This window comes from Pimephales promelas, chromosome 22 (genome assembly GCF_988280905.1).
Source record: "Pimephales promelas chromosome 22, fPimPro1.hap1.1, whole genome shotgun sequence".
NCBI lineage: Eukaryota > Metazoa > Chordata > Actinopteri > Cypriniformes > Leuciscidae > Pimephales > Pimephales promelas.
Window position 1 is genome coordinate 11,473,293 of NC_142790.1, and position 16,618 is coordinate 11,489,910.

Below are 16,618 nucleotides of genomic sequence, written 5' to 3' on the forward strand. Positions count from 1 at the left end.
GTACTAGAAGTACATTGGTATTTAATTACATTTTTAAGAAATATGCTAAATACAAACATATTTTAATTGTATTTAAAAATGTTTTACTAGAAACGCAATGCAAATAAATATACACTTAATTACACTTTTAGAAATATGCTAAAAACAAACATAGTTTTAGTGAAATTTTAGTGTATTTACAGAAAGCATACTTGTTGCTAAATTAAAGTATTTTTTGTGTTTACTTTGTGTGTATAGCAATTTGTAACCTTACTTAACTTATTTAACCTTGTATAGGACTAGAGCAATATATTTTTAATATTTATGTTATACTGTAGCATGTGCTTCAGCCCTGCTTTAAAAAAATATTGTGAAAAACAACTGAGACATATATCTATCTATCTATCTATCTATCTATCTATCTATCTATCTATCTATCTATCTATCTATCTATCTATCTATCTATCTATCTATCTATCTATCTATATATATATATATATATATATATATATATATATATAAAGTTTAAAAATTACAAGTAATGCACTTCTATACTTCTGCATTAATTAATCAAATAGTCTTTTCCACAAAACAAGTGAATACCAGTACTTGCACACATCAACATAAAAGATCAGGTACATACTAGAAAAACTAAATAAATTTTTTAAAGCTTTACTCTTACATTTGTTTAGCCAAAATGAATAAAAAACCTGTTTATAAAGCATGTTATGTTTATATTAACAGAGTTGTTTCTTTTTTTGTGGCCGTTAGTTAGTTAGTATTTCCAGTTGCATTCATTTGGACCAATCAGAGCTAACCTTTTCAAAACAAGCTTGCCGGCAATTGTCCAATCACACACTGCCATTTGAACTTACATGTTGGGCGGGGCGCAGACAGCGGATACTGACTGTCTGTGGTATCCCATTATAGCTTCGGATATTTCAACAGAAATCATGTATTTTCCAAATTTTGCTTTGTTATTTCACTGACTCTGACCTATGTGGATAGCACCGATCTAATATTAAGAGAACACACGAGCAGATTACCAGGTCGTCAGCTCCCGCGAACAATTTAGCAGTGAAGAGGACAACGCAGAGCTGCGCCGCCACGACATGGACAGAGCAAGATACTGCCAGAAAAGATCTTACTTCTTGGTGGTAAGTTTATTAGTTTAAGTGATTAGTATAATTGGCTTTATTCTCACTTTGGGTTTAGTTTAAAATATTTTCAGAAGTTGGTGACGATGTTCTGTGGATTACTGGCGTTTCTGTTGATTTGACACTAAAGCGAGTTAACGTTTATCCATTGACGTCTATCAACTTAATGTTATAGATCTAGACAGTGAAAACAACTATAAAAACATTGCACACTGTGTTTGCAGAAAAAAAAGGTTATTAATGGTGATTACACAACAGGCTTGATTGTCCCTAAGTAACTTCTTGTGTTTTAAATATTATAATATATTTTAAACTCTAATAAAACTTACACATTTGTGATATTTAATTCATAGTAAAATCTAATTAATTATTAGTAGGCTGTCAGTTTTCATGTCAATTCGATAAATAAATTAAGTTGTAATCACCAACTATAAGCTTTCACAAAACCAATTATTAAATATCTTGCACTGAGAAATTAAAATGATGTTAAATAATAAAATGAGAGATTTTATATTTAATATTTAGCCTAGCCAAGGAATTTGCACATTGCAAAGACATTTTTTTATTAAACCTAACCGTGAGTAGATGAGGTCAAGTCGAGTAAGTAGTAGTTGATCCTCTTGATTTGTAACTTTTTGTTGGTGAAAAACAACAAAAAAGGCAATAGTGTGTCAAATAGCAGCTAAGTAGCTAAGTGACCTATTATATATTAACACGTATTTGAAAAATGAATATGTATTTTGCCTGATTATGCATTGAATTATGCAATCACATAATCGTGTTTTTCTCAAGGGACTGATTTATATGATTTTATGTGTGGCATTCAGCTTTTTTACATTTAATCAAGTCGTTATCAGCTGTCACCAACTTGTAACTTTCAATAGAATGTTCTGTCTTTATTAATAATGAATAATTAATAATAGCGTGGAAGTTACAGTAATGGTTCATTAAATATGTCACCATTTAAACAAAAGACAAATTATATATGAAGAACACAAACTAGTGTTTGTTCTGCCCTAACTTTGTATAACATGCAACTTGATTTTTTCTTGTAGAGCTTCCAGGGATATTAGCATCTCTCAAAGAGGCCCTGGAGTCCATGAAACGAGGTTCATTCAGCTCAAGCCCAAGATCATCTGAGCTGTGCCTTCCTGAAACCTCAGAAATGGTTAGAAAATTCTTTATGATAAAGAAAAATCCTATTTGTTATAATAATTATATCTGAATTTTTGTGCATTAAGTGTTCTGAATTAAGTAACAAAGTGACAGCTTTTTATTAGAATTATAAATGAACAAGTTTATACTAATGCTTGTTTTTTTTATTCTTTCCAGATTTCCCTCGGTGGTTCTGATGTCCCCAAAAGAGTCTATGGCAGACTGAAAAAGTCACGAACTTCTCTTTTTACTCAAGATTTGGCCACTTTACTTTTTGCTATTGTATTTCACTTTGTTTGACTTAAAGGATTAGTTCACTTTAAAAAAAAAAAAACCTTTTGCTGATAGCTTACTCGCCCCCATGCCAAGATATCCATGTCATTCTTTCTTCAGTTGAAAAGAAATTAAGGTTTTTGATGAAAACATTCCAGGATTTTCTCCATATAATGGACTTCATTGGGGACCAAACGGTTCAAGGTCCAAAAGACAGTTTCTATGCAAACTGTTCAAAGGGCTTTAAACGATTCCAGACGATGAATAAGGGTCTTATCAAGCGAAACGATCGGTCATTTAAAAAAAAAAAAAGTTTAAGTTTTATAAGCTCAAATGGTCGCCTTGCTCTGTTCTGTTATGCATGTTCATGACTCTCCTATTCGAACTCGTTCATCAAAATTAACAAATCTTTTTCCGAGTCATTAGGTTCATTCAATGAACGAAATGAATGAATTGACTCGAAAAAAGATTTGTCAGGGCTGCCAACTCTCAAGCATTCAGCACAAGACTCTCGCAATTGAGCCAATTCTCATGCTTTCACGACAAATTGACTGTTAGCCATTGGACCCTGAACCGTTTGGTTCCCAGTGAAGTCCATTATATGGAGAAAATCCTGGAATGTTTTCATCAAAAACCTTAATTTCTTTTCGACTGAAGAAAGAAAGACATGGACATCTTGGAAGACATGGGGGTGAGTAAATTATCACCAAAAGTTTTTTCAAAAGTGAACTACTCCTTTCAGTTAGTTTATTTATTTATTTATTTATTTTTGTTCTGTTTAATACCTCTGCAAATCAATGCATTTTATGTTAATGTATTTTGTTTAGTTTTCATAATGCTTTACTGATGTAGTGCATTAAAGTTTATCTTTCAAAGAGTGTTTGTGTGTTTTGTAGAAATATTTTTTTACTGGGTTTTGTTGAATTCAAATGTTTAACTGTATTTTCAATACATTAAAATATATTATTTTTATATTAAATGGTTTTTGGAAAAATATATTTTTAATATGTTAATAGTGGGTCCTATAGTGTTCTACTAATACATTATTAATAAGCTGAAATTATATTTAAAATATACTTAGAACGCATTAATGTGAAGCTAAAAATATACTAATGCTGTATTTCTAAAGTCTATTTAAAGTGTATTAAAATACACTTTAAATAAGTGCTATTATATTACATTAAATGTACTTAAAATGGTTCCATTTTAGCACAATTTAGTATAATAAAATATATTACTATTACCTTAAAATTGAACTTAAATACATATTAAAGTACACTTAATATACTTGAAGTTGTTTCAATTTAGCACATTTAATACATATTTAATACGGTATACTTAAAATACATTAAGTATATCAAAATAAGTACAATTTAAATATATTTCCTTTTCACCTGGGACATGAACGAACCATAAGTTCACACAGTTGGTGTTTAGTAAGACCTGCTACAGTCATTGGAACATTCGGTCTTCGAATATTTCAGCGAATTGTAAGTGTGTCCCCCATCATTACATTAGTCTGCTATAAGTGCCTCAAACCTCCGTTATTACCTCTAAAATGACGTTTTGGAATTACTTGCAACGGAGGCATGGGATTAGATGCGTAAGAAATTAGTCCTACATACAAGAGTGCTTTAATGTCAAAAACTTGACAAATGTCTTGATATTAATCATCTGAACAATGTTTTGAGGTGTGGTATACTGTAGTATAAGCGGAATAATTGACTTCAGGCCATTGAATTATCCGAAAAATAATTACCACCTTGGGTGTGCATTATTTTTCTAATAATTCAACGGCCTGTCGTCAATTGTTCCTTATATAGGTACTATTTACCATGATATTTACCATGAGATTGACAGGAACTGAGTGTTTGACCCACCCACCCCCCACCCCCCCCACACACCTTTAAAGACAAGTATTGTAACTACAACCTTCTTTGCATATATAAATAAACTGCTTAAAGTCAATCTGAAATCAACAGACACTCTGTTTACTTTATCAATAGACATTCCCATGTTTATCATGTCATGTTTTTCTAAAAGTTACTGTAAAGTACTGTAATGACTTATTTCACCTTTGACTTTTCAATGCACAATTGATAAAACAAATCCCATCTCTTTATATTTTAATATATTTTGCCTTTTCTTCTATGTTTAGAATCGTTTTTATGACTGAATCGTTTTAATCACATAGATAGACTGTAAAAAAAGATGGACGACTCCCCTTCGCTCTCTTCCATTAGTGAGAATGAAGCCTGCAGTGTCCTGATATCTTTGGACTTGAGTCTGCACAGTAGCAATCTCGGGACCAGACCTGTGCAGTCGTGAACAGGAAGTAAACCCGCAAAATCAAGGCCCCTCCCTTACTCTCGCAGAATCAATGGGCTATATGCACGCATAAGTTCCGCATTTGACGTAAGGATGCTCGTCCATTTCCGGTTGTGTAGATTAAAGCGGAGGAAAACCGGAGAAAAAGGGATTATGGCAGAGTCTTCAATATTTACTGTCCTCCGGTCTTTGAAACGAAACGTACATACGTTTAGATGTAATTTTATATATAGTTATGTTTATCTAATATAATTTTAAAAAGAAGCATAAACACAACGAGGGGTGTCTGTTTTATCTGTTTTTGTGACTAACGTTTCATTAGTATAACCATGGAGTATAAAATTCAATATAAATTATCGGTATTGCATTGGACTCTATGATCGGCGGAAGTTATCGAGCATCCTTAATCCTTCACCGGAAATAACGCCGTGCATAGAGCCCATTGCAAGCACACACTCCTGCATTTTTTTAAATTAATCATAGAAATTGAGATATTAAATTTAAAGCTCCAATCTCCTCAGTCCTCCTCAGATCACGAAAAAAAGTCTGTTTGTGCTTCAGTGACTACTTCGCTCAGAGAACCTGTCAATCACAGCTGTCAATCATGACATCACACCACCACATCAAATAAATAACAAACTTATTTTAAAAACAAAACCCTTGAACTTACATCAGCGTGATAAAATGGCAAAACAAGTTATCATATTTTGATGGGTAGCATGACATTCACCAAAGAGTTGTGCACATAAAGACCAGGTACATGCACTGAGAAAGTATGGGTCATTGTCAAATTCACATTGACTTATATGACTGAAAACGTTCTCAGCTACCATTTGAGTCACTTTGGATGAAAGTTTTAGATAAGTTACTGCACGTAAATGTGCTAATGAAAGTGCAGTTCCATTTAACGTAATTAAGTAAGTAAATAAATAAATTACAAAGTAATGCGGTACACATTGCCACACTGAATCTATCCCACAGACTTGCCAATTTCCCTTCAAAGTCAGTGCAAAAAAGTGTGCAGATTTGTGTCTGCCCAGTAGTCTCATTTGCTGTGTGTTTTCAACAGTTCTTATCAGTCTGTTGAGTCACCCATGAGAAAATCCTTTTCCTTCTTTACAGAGCTAAAGCATAACTCAAATTCCTTACTTAATTTCCATGTTAACGCCCGCATGCAGACTAGTAGTGATACAGCCCTCCTGTGTCAGTGAGCCACAGGCGGTCTTTCAGAAGGGGTCATCTATGTAGTCCATAACCTGCCAAGATCAAACAATTCATTGATTGATTCCGGCAAACTAATTATGTGATAAAATGTGGGGTTAGAAACATTGTGGTGCAAAACAAACAGCTCAGCCCAGATTTGGAGCTCAGCACACTGACGTTATTAAGAGCGGAAGAGTGAAATGAAAGTGCATTGTGAAATACAGGATTCACACAGTTATAAGAAGCAAGGATTATTATTAGACCTTGTTAAGCTTCAAGAAAACCCCCCAAAACTCTATGCGTGGGTCACTTTTATTACTTTACAGGCCAAAAGCGAAACTCTCCAGTGCTCTCCTGGGTGGCTGTTGACTTTGCTAAGTGGGGAAATGACAGCTTGTCTATATAGTTAAGACGTGTGCCTTGGAAAAGAATGAGTTTGAAATGTGTTATAGAAGTAAATGTGAGTTAACACAAAAGATCCAGGTGGAAAAAGCAATGATGGACCAAAGGAGAGAAAACAGAAATGCTTTTCCCCCCATGGATTTTCCCTGGATTACTGGAAGATCCCTCTCATCCAGAAAGAAAAAAAAAGACAAACACACAATATTACCAGTGCAAACAAGAGATGGGAGTTTCCTCAAAATTCTCTGTGCCAAGAAAAGCTTAGGGTATCCTCTATCCTTCAGTAAACAGCAAAACTGGCCTGGGAAAATTGGGATTGACATCAAGAGTATTGGATGCTCCTGAATCTGTCATAACGATCACTCAAATGCAGTACTGTCAAACTCAAAGTTTGACTTCAGTGAACATCTGCTCTCAAATTGCATACTTACATTTACAATAACAAATCAAGTTTAAGTAAGAGAAAAAAAAAACTTTTGCTGATAATTTACTCACCCCCATGTCATCCAAGATGTCCATGTCTTTCTTTCTTCAGTCGAAAAGAAATGAATGAAATTAATGTTTTTGATGAAAACATTCCAGGATTTTCTCCATATAATGGACCTTAATGGGAACCAAACGGTTCAAGGTCCAAATGAGAGTTTCAGTGCAGCTTCAAAGGGCTTTAAACGACACCAGACGATGAATAAGCGTCTTATCTAGTGAAATGATCGGTCATTTAAAAAAAATAAAAAGATTAAGTTTTATAAGCACAAATGCTCGCCTTGCTCTGTTCTGTGATGAGCGTTCGTGACTCTCCTGTTCAAAATGAACAAATTTTTTTTCAAAACGTGACTCGAAGGGTCCTAGATAAGACCCTGATTCATCGTCTGGTGTTGTTTAAAGCCCTTTGAAGCTGAACTGAAACTGTCTTTTGGACCTTGAACCGTTTGGTTCCCAATGAAGTCCATTATATGGAGAAAATCCTGGAATGTTTTCATCAAAAACCTTATATTCTTTTCGACCGAAGAAAGAAAGATGTGGACATCTTGGATGACATGGAAGTGAGTAAATTATCAGCAAAAGTTTTTTTTAAAGTAAACTACTCCTTTAAGTGCTACATTGGAGGAATAACTTTAAAGTGAATGACAATTTCATTTTCAGTCTGTTCCTTACAAAAAGTTATTGTAAAGCATCAGAAAACCACCATAAACAGCCCTTTCTCATCCCAAGACGTCATATAACTGACGCTTTTGACCATACGTCAACATCCGAAGTTTTAGGGTACCCTTTAACATCAGTCAGCTAATCCTAACCCTACCCCAGACCTAAACCTACCCGCGTCATCTAAGGTAAAGCGTCAGTTGGATGACGCCCTAGGATCATCAACTAACTGACGTTAAAACGTTGGATGTTGACGTATGGTCAAAAGCGTCAGTTAGATGACGTCTTCGGATGAGAATGTGTTGCCATAAAGCAATATAGCGCATGAGTCTTATGGACTACGTTTATGATGCTATTTTTTCTTCTTCAGATATTTGGGAATGGTCATAGTATGCTTTTAGTGTATGTAAAAAAAGAGTATAAACATCCTGCCTAACATTGAGCTTCACAGAAAACAGTCATTTGGGTTTAGAATTATGTGAGTGAATGAAGGTGAATACATTGAGACAGAACTGACATATTTGGGTTTGAGAGACAGTATATGTTTTTGGGTTGAATATTTATGTAATGGTTTACAACATACAGTTTCTCTTTGAGGCAGAAGTCCTGACAACTCATAAAGCCACACCATAAAAAGGAAATTTGTACTATTATTTCTTCAGTCATAAGATGACTCACATTGACTATCCAAATGTTTTTGACAAGCCTGGCTATTTCTGGATGAGTTGCAATACTGGTCAGTTTCTGTATCCAAAAATATACCAATGCTTCCCTTTTCAGCTATATTTGAGACTATAGTCATAGGTGTTCTAGACAGGAGCCGTAAATGACCAGAGAAGAATGAGTCGCCCAAAACAATAATATGACTTACGTTGCATGAGTCCAGAACAAAACCATATTAATATACTAATGCAAAATATCCAATAACTAACCGAGTCACTGACACACGGCAAATATGAAAAGCCACTTCAAGCCAGTCTCGGGTAACACACTGTGGTTAGAAGTTGTGGTATTCTGCTTATTTCTAAAAATCTGCCCAACATGTCAGTCAATCACATGTGCCAATCAATTGTCCAACTGACTGAAGAATACCGCTAATAGATAAGAAAGAAAAACATTTTATTGTCTTGTAAAACAGAGAGAAATGACCTCTGAAATGAACCCAACCAACAACTAGAATGGCGCAACTCGCACAAAAGCCTCTCTGGCAACTGATTCAACAATTGGCCAATAGTTCCAGTGAGTAGAGCCAGAAGAGTTTTTTTTTTTTATTGTTATAATTAACTTAATTGGGCGACTCCTGGCCCCTGTCGAGGGAAGTTCACATAAACAAGTGAATCTTGGATGCGAATACTCCCTCCATTAATGAGGTCTGTGTTTACTGAAGCAAACCACACAGAATCCCTGAGCATAAACAGACTTGTGGTCTGACACTGTGCTCAGGGTCACTGTGAGCTTGATAGAGGTCAGTTAAAAAGTGTTGAAGGGTGATATCCTTCAAAAACCTTAGGCTGCATCTGGTACAAATGAACATGATGATACTCCAAGGTACTTCACTTACCGTGGTATATGAGCAAAGTGATTGACAATACAATGTGCACTTTAATTAACGTTCCATGTAGTTATAATAGATACAAATTCCCCAGCCTAAAACTGAACAAAATCTAAATGTTCACTCCAGGTGGAATAATAAAATGAACTAGATAAAAACTTGGTCAAGACAAACTTTGAAAATTGAGAAAGCCTGATTAGAAAATTTGAAGGTTTTCAGTTTTAAGTAGTCTTTTTTTTTTTGTGAAGGTTTTGAAGGCAATACAGTCCATCAGAAAACAGACAGACATTTGTTAAGTAGGTATTTTTTATACGATTCCTTAAAAGGTTTCTTTTATACAATGTATTTACAAGCAAAATATTTACATAGGCAATGGCCACAAAAGGTGCATATTTCACATTAAAAAAATATGTAAATGTCATTGCAAAGGTAACATATCAAATACAACAGCAGAAGAACGTTCAAGCAAAATGTTTCACAAAAATAAGTTTGTCCGCCTTTAAATGTTAAAAAATAGATGTCCTGCTTAAAATAAAGACAAATAAGTTCACTAGTCCCAGACATGCCTAAAATCTGAATATCATTACACTTATAGGCTACACCAACGATAATTTTAAGTGGATTTAATCCACTTAAAGCAGAATAACCATAAGTGTAGCTCATTTAATAATCAATATGTTTCACCAGCTATCATTTGAAATATAACCTTTTTTTCGAAATTTTTGCTTGGGAGGTGCTTGTGCTACTTTAAAATATTACATGAAAGACCTGAAACACCTTTAAGTCATTTAGATGGTAACATTATTATTTAAATACATTATTGAATTACTTTGTGGAGGAAATTAATCTGTAAATATGTCATTGGCGCACAGAATCCGTTTGGGTTTGTAGTGCGACCCGTATCCTTGCGCATCATCTCTAACAAAATAGATAGACTACAAGCGTGAAATAGGAAATGTAAAAGTTCATCTTACCCAAATTTACAAAACTCATGACCATGTCCGCGTCGTGCAGGAACTCGGTGTCGTGAAGTGAAGCTAAAGCGGGTCGTGTGGTGGTAAACAGTGATCTGTACTGATCCACGTCGCTTTTCTCTTCAGTGGACATGGTGTTGTACAGATCCAGCATGAAGAGGGGTGCTGAATTATATTTGCCGCCGTTCAGATGAGGTCTGGGTCTGTGGTTCAGTCCCAGTATGGACAGAATCTCTTTCTGCATCTCTCTCTTCTCCTGATTCCGTAACCTCCGATGTATAAAGTTGGGCTGAAGCTCAGAGCCGTTCAGTACAGAACTACCTGCCAAATATGAGCTCCACAAGAAGCCCAGCAGAGCAAACCAGACGCTTTTCATCTTTACATCCAGTCTGTGAAGATGATGATGATGATGAGGGTGTAATCACTCCTAAATATAAAATCACTTGGAAAACAATGTCCTGTCCTGTCCTCTTCTCCTCTGCTTCACGCCATATGACCTTGGGTTCTTCAATTGTTCAGAAAAGAACCTTTTTCTTATTGAGAACCATTTTGCCTGTGTGTTCCCCTTGAGATTAAAAGTTTCTTTATGTTACATTATAGGATCTTCAGGTCAGTGTGCTGGGTACTTTAAAGCACCAGTACATAGATAACAACAGAATAAATAATAAAAAAAAAGTTATTGACTATAGGTTTTCGAATGATCAGGCTGTAAACCAGGTCGTAACAGTAACCTGTCTCGGTAAAACTGTATTATCCCGTGCAAAGCAGATGCAGTTGTCCAGGGAATTTTTCAATTCGCAAAATCTCCATCAATTCTTCGGCGTGATACTTCGTTCCGGACAGAAGACAGCTGGAAACTTCTGTATGCCCCCTCAAAGTTATTATTCAAAACGAGGAATAAAGAAAAGACTATCCGTCACTTCCAAGACAGTATTTTCTTATTATATATATATATATATCTTTTCCGTTTATTTCTTTGATTTAACCATAGGCTAATCCCCACAGAGTAGGCTAGCCTATGTTTGTAGAGTGGACAGCGCGTCAGTCTCAGAAGCTTTTAAATAACGGGGCAGAAGCAGGTAGACGCGTCTCGAGCCCGCCCCAGTGCGCGCGTCCAGAGGTGGAGCTTTACAAGACAGTTTTAACATCCTCAAACTCATCTCTACGCACACGTCTACGTGTCTTCTTTTACATTTAAAGGACAATATCAGCTCTCATGTCAGGTGTCTATAGTCTGCATACGAGCGACGCGACGCGGCCGTAACGCTCCAGTTCTCCTCAGTGCAAGACCCATATCTAGAAAACTCAGTTCATTATAAGAGCACCAGTTGCGTTTCGTGTTCATGTTTTAGTTTAGTCGCGCATAATGGGACCGAAAGCACAAAGTGATTACATTTTATAGATGCAGTAATAGTTATTTCAATAAGTGTTAAGTCACTACAAAATCTTATAACTTGCGCAATGTTAATCGAGCCATTTAATGGCCGAAGCGTGACCCCTAACGACACAGAAAATTACAGCACTGACAAAAACAATAGCACCAAACAGTGCAGTGCAATGGGGTTACCATGTTTTTGGACATGGCACCATGGTAACATCATGTTTTTTTGTACATATACCATGATTGTTTTTGTCTTAATATAATATTCTTTAAAGTGCCTTAACTTAACTTTAACTTAAAAGGACAGTACACACATAATGCAAATTATGTCATCATTTATTCACCCTTAAGTAAAAGGACAGTACACACATAATGCAAATTATGTCATCATTTATTCACCCTTAAGTAGATCCATACAGATAGTTTCTTTCTTCTGGTGAACACAAAAGAAGATATTTTAAAGAATGTTGGTAACCAGACAGCTGACAGTAGCCACTGACTTCCATAGTAGGAAAAAAAAATACTTTGACAGAATTTCCATTTTTGGGTGAACTATCCCTTTAAGAACTGTGCTATCTATATCATATGGCAATCAGTCAATTGTATTTCTATAGGATATTACAGCTGTTGGTGATACCACCACGTGTAGCCTACATATGTTGTAAAAGTATATAGTATAGCTTTTCTAAATAATAATAATACAAAAACACAATGGATAATTGACAAGGCGCTGAATTGACTGCATTGTTTTATCTTGATCACTTGTCTTTCTCGGGTATTTCTAAAGGAGTTCTCTGATGTTTAAGATTACAGACATCAGACAGATAGACAGCAAACTAGAGATTGTGGTCAGGGTCAGGTGCAGCGCTTTAAAGATGAGACACTCACTGAACTTACTATAATAAGAGAGAGAGCTTACATGTTTATGATATGAAGACAGATTTCAAAAAACACACACACATTCACACACTATGTTGTGTCTGGTGAGATTCAGATCGATAAGAGGGCTGAGTGTTGTTATCTCCAAGTGGCTAATCTTATCTAACGGAGCCGAAAAGCATGCATCAAAGACCAGAGATGCAAACCAATCCCAGCCACCCCCTTCCTTCCCTTCCCTTCATCAGTCCAATCACTGGTAGCCCATCACTCAAACTCACACACACACTTTATGGGTTTTTATACTGTACATTATATCCTACACTAACCGTACCTCTAAACCTACCAATCATAGAAAACATTTGGTATTTTATTAATATATATAAAAATAAAATAAAAATAAAACATAATTTAGTATGATTTTTAAGGAATTTGATTTAAGAGGGCAGGAAGTGTCCTAAAACCATGTTGTAATACCCATGTCATGGTTTTAGGACACCAAAAATGTCCCCAAAAGGATAAGAATTTAGGAGATTGCCATTATTGTGGGGATATTTTCTCCCCATAATGCAAGGTTTACCAGGACCATACATATATACATAGCCTAAACACTTGTGGTTTATGGGTATATCCTCCATATAGGCGTAATGCTTTTTATACTGATGTAATCAAATATTTTATTTCCTAACCCAAACCATCACAGAAACTGTTTGCCATTTCTGATTCCCCAGCAAAAAAAAAAAAAAAAAAAAAAAAAAAAAGTTTAGTATTTTTTTTTTTCATTTGGTTTACATTACATTTTAAAATATATTCTAAAACCCTAAAATAACTCTGAATGATGAAAGAAGAGTTAATGCCAGTGCTTTTATAAAATCCTCCATATATTTTTTCTACCTTGGTGTCTCCCTATGGTGATTGCCTCACCATAACCTTGATTTTTGCTTTTTGTAGAGTTTTGGAGCAACACGCTACATAATAATAGAATTTTCATTCATGGGTGAAATATTCCTTTAAGAAAGAAAGAATTTTAAGCTGTGAGAGAAAACAGAGACTGACAAGATAAGAGAGATAAAAGCTGAGCATTCCTGTGCAAATGTATTTCTATCAGTAGCTGAAAGTGTTAAAACACACACTCGCACACAGCCATTAGACAATGTGTGTGCACAGCATGTCACTGCACCTATTCTGTTCATGGTAATGATAACTTTAACATAAAAGGGTGTAAGTGACTTGACATGATCATTTATTTCAGGGGATCCGATCACAGTAGTGATGAGAGTCAAAGACATTAAGGAATGCAAAAGTGCAGCATTCATGTTAGAACTCATCCATTCTTCAAGGGTCAGTCGCTAATCGGCTGTCAGAAGCATAATGAATGACCTGTGCGTGATTCTGTGTGGGGTCAGTTAACACTCCTGTCATCATACTGTCTAGACAAAGGCTCACTTTAAAGACCCCCCCACACACACACACACACATATATATATATATATATATATATATACTGTGTTGTTTATTCTGCGTTATGTAAACCCTCTATGCCCGCAGTAAATGTAAAAGTTTTAACGAAGAACACATTTTTGAGGGCTCGTAATCAAGTTGGCTGATTTAAGCCCTGTAAAGATGATTAATATTGTAACCTTACATACAAACAGTCATTTAAACCAAAGCTTTAGATAATTTGAAAAAAACGTACAAGTGAAACAACAACACAAACAGTTTATTACAGAATCATTAATTAGTGGTTTTGAACCAGGGGTCCCAGGAAAATTCCAAATATTCTAACTAACACACCTAAACCTACCCTAACTAACCAATGCGTATCAAATGCACGTAAAAACTCACTTTCGCGTATAAATTACAAGACAATGCATGCATGCTATAAAAAAGCATTTAGTGTGATCGGGTTGGGTTTATTCATTTTATACAACAATAGGGGGCCTTTGAGTCGCATAGTTTGAGAACCACTGATCTAGGTAAATGTTGCTGCATTAATACTGTATTGTTCATTATCAATATGGGCTAATCACCAATATAACTTATTTTAAATTAATGTTGTAAAATAACTCATATTAATTTAAACAACTTGAAATGTCAAAAATGCATATAATATATGCATTATTCATATTATGAATAAATTAATTAACCTAGATTTATAAATGTTGTAAAACATTCATTGCTAGTTCATGATACCTAAAGTAATGCATTCATTAATGTTAACAATTCGAATCTTATTATAAATAACAATTCAATGCTTTGCATTGTATTACTACTCCTCTTGGGTTATAATTTGAACAAACTCCTAACCCTAAGTATTTAACTTTTGGAGATATTGTGTTATGTTTATACTGTATATGCATCAAATTGTGCAGCTTGAGCAGCAGAGAAGGTGAACTGTTACATGTCTATGCAAACTCATTTACAATGTTGTTCTGGCTGAATATTAATAGATCTTGTGGGTGGGCTCTTTTGATTTTTAGCTAGTAAACACCCATCCAGAGTGAATTTTTGCACAGGAGAGCACACAAATTTCACACAAATTTTATTCAGTATGATTTTTAATACATTTGATTAGCAATATCAAATACACCAAGGGGAACTTGATCTGAGATGAATTTACAAATGCACATTCTTATGATTTACAAATTAGAAACTTGTTCCAGTTGTCAACAAACCATTATTCGTAGCGGGCTTTATCTTAACCCAGAGCTGGACAGGACCAAATAAACTGTTTATCATAGAGTCTAACATGTGATTCGCTGTAAAATTAACATTAATATCTATATTATTTACAGTAAGGTAGGTAGACAACCAAAGTAAGGCTTTTACCGCCACCATTCTGCCGCGGTGGTAAAATTTGGGTAGTGCTGCCTTTTGCCACTAAGAGGCGCTACAATCACAAACTTTAAAAAGTGTCCGTTGAATGCACCGCGGCTCATTCAGAGCGATTGAAAGCTGGTAGCACTAGCAGATTAATTCAAGTGAAATGTACAGTAGTTAAATTAATTAATAATCACAATGCTTAAATTAAATTGAATAATTAATGAAAACTTAAAACACTGCAGTGGAAATATATCCAGGCTACACTCTTAGAAAAAAGGGTTTTATGTAGCATAGGGTTCTTTACTCAACTCCAAAGGATATTTAATGCTAAAAAAGGTTCTATAATGAGAAGAACCCTTTTGGCACAAAGGTTCTTTAAAAGCTATTATTCGTTCATATATTACATTATTCTGCAACATTTTGTAGTATGTAATTAAATTATTTATTTTAGTTTATTAAACTGTTGTAGTAACTTAATATCACATTTTAATCATGCTGATTTTGGAGGATAAAAACTGAAATGGAACTCTTCGTCTGATATTGATTAATTACATTTTTAAACCCACATATATTGAATTTTGTGATCATTCACATGCATTGCATTTTGGGGGTTCCAAATACGTAGCGCTTTAGAACCTTTTAAGGTTCTATATAGAACCTTTCCTTCTAAGAGATACAGCAATGATTCTGTACAAGCGTATAAGACGATGCTGCATCAGCATGCTAACGGTAGCTCTATGAGTAACGAATCAACCTCAACCTCATGGAGCTTCAAACGATCCGATATCGAATCTCATTACATGCTGTTGGCTGACGTGTTTTACCGTTCTTGAAGCTTAACTTTTTATTAGCGAATTTATTAACTGTATTAGCGAGTTTATTAAGTGTCCGTTTATTCTCTGTATGACGTAATTGGCCACTGCTGATTGAGAGATGAGGTCGCAGATAGATTCAAGTTAAACATTGCAGTTAAACGAATTCATAATCACAATACTGAAAAAAAAAATATTATTCCATCAAATTTAAGCAAGGCACACTTTAACATTAGGCTGTGTGCCCAGTTTTTCTATAATTTAGAAAGGCTATGTCAATAGGTTACTTGTCTTTTATTTTGTGTTATTTTAATTTGTTAGTAGATTTATTAACTGAAACATAAGTGTAATAAATTAAACCAAATGATCATAAAATTAAAACATTTTCAGGGCTTGCAGTTAGCCTACTAAACGATGTTACTCGGCAGCATTTGTCTTTAAGCATTCTTTGTTAAATGAAGAATTAAATAGGCTTACAGATTATGATTATTATCAATTAATTTCTTTATATATTCAATATTGAAAACATTTCAACAAAACATGCTTCAGTTGTCAACCAA

At 34.7% G+C, this 16,618-nt stretch overlaps 1 protein-coding gene and 1 long non-coding RNA gene across 2 annotated transcripts in view; one reads left to right on the forward strand and one right to left on the reverse strand.

The window, feature by feature from the left end:
* The window catches only part of bmp6 (bone morphogenetic protein 6), a 71,774-nt gene extending 60,565 nt beyond the window's left edge, over positions 1-11,209 (reverse strand). The window contains exon 1 of the mRNA XM_039666585.2: positions 10,167-11,209. Coding sequence (XP_039522519.1) covers positions 10,167-10,542 — 376 coding nt within the window. The 5' untranslated portion in view covers positions 10,543-11,209. The remainder of the gene's footprint in view (positions 1-10,166) is intronic.
* LOC120491928 (uncharacterized) lies at positions 682-3,441 on the forward strand. Its single transcript, XR_016149300.1, has 3 exons — positions 682-1,136; positions 2,192-2,304; positions 2,469-3,441. It is a non-coding gene; the product is annotated as an uncharacterized LOC120491928 (long non-coding RNA).
* Positions 11,210-16,618: the final 5,409 nt, after the last annotated feature.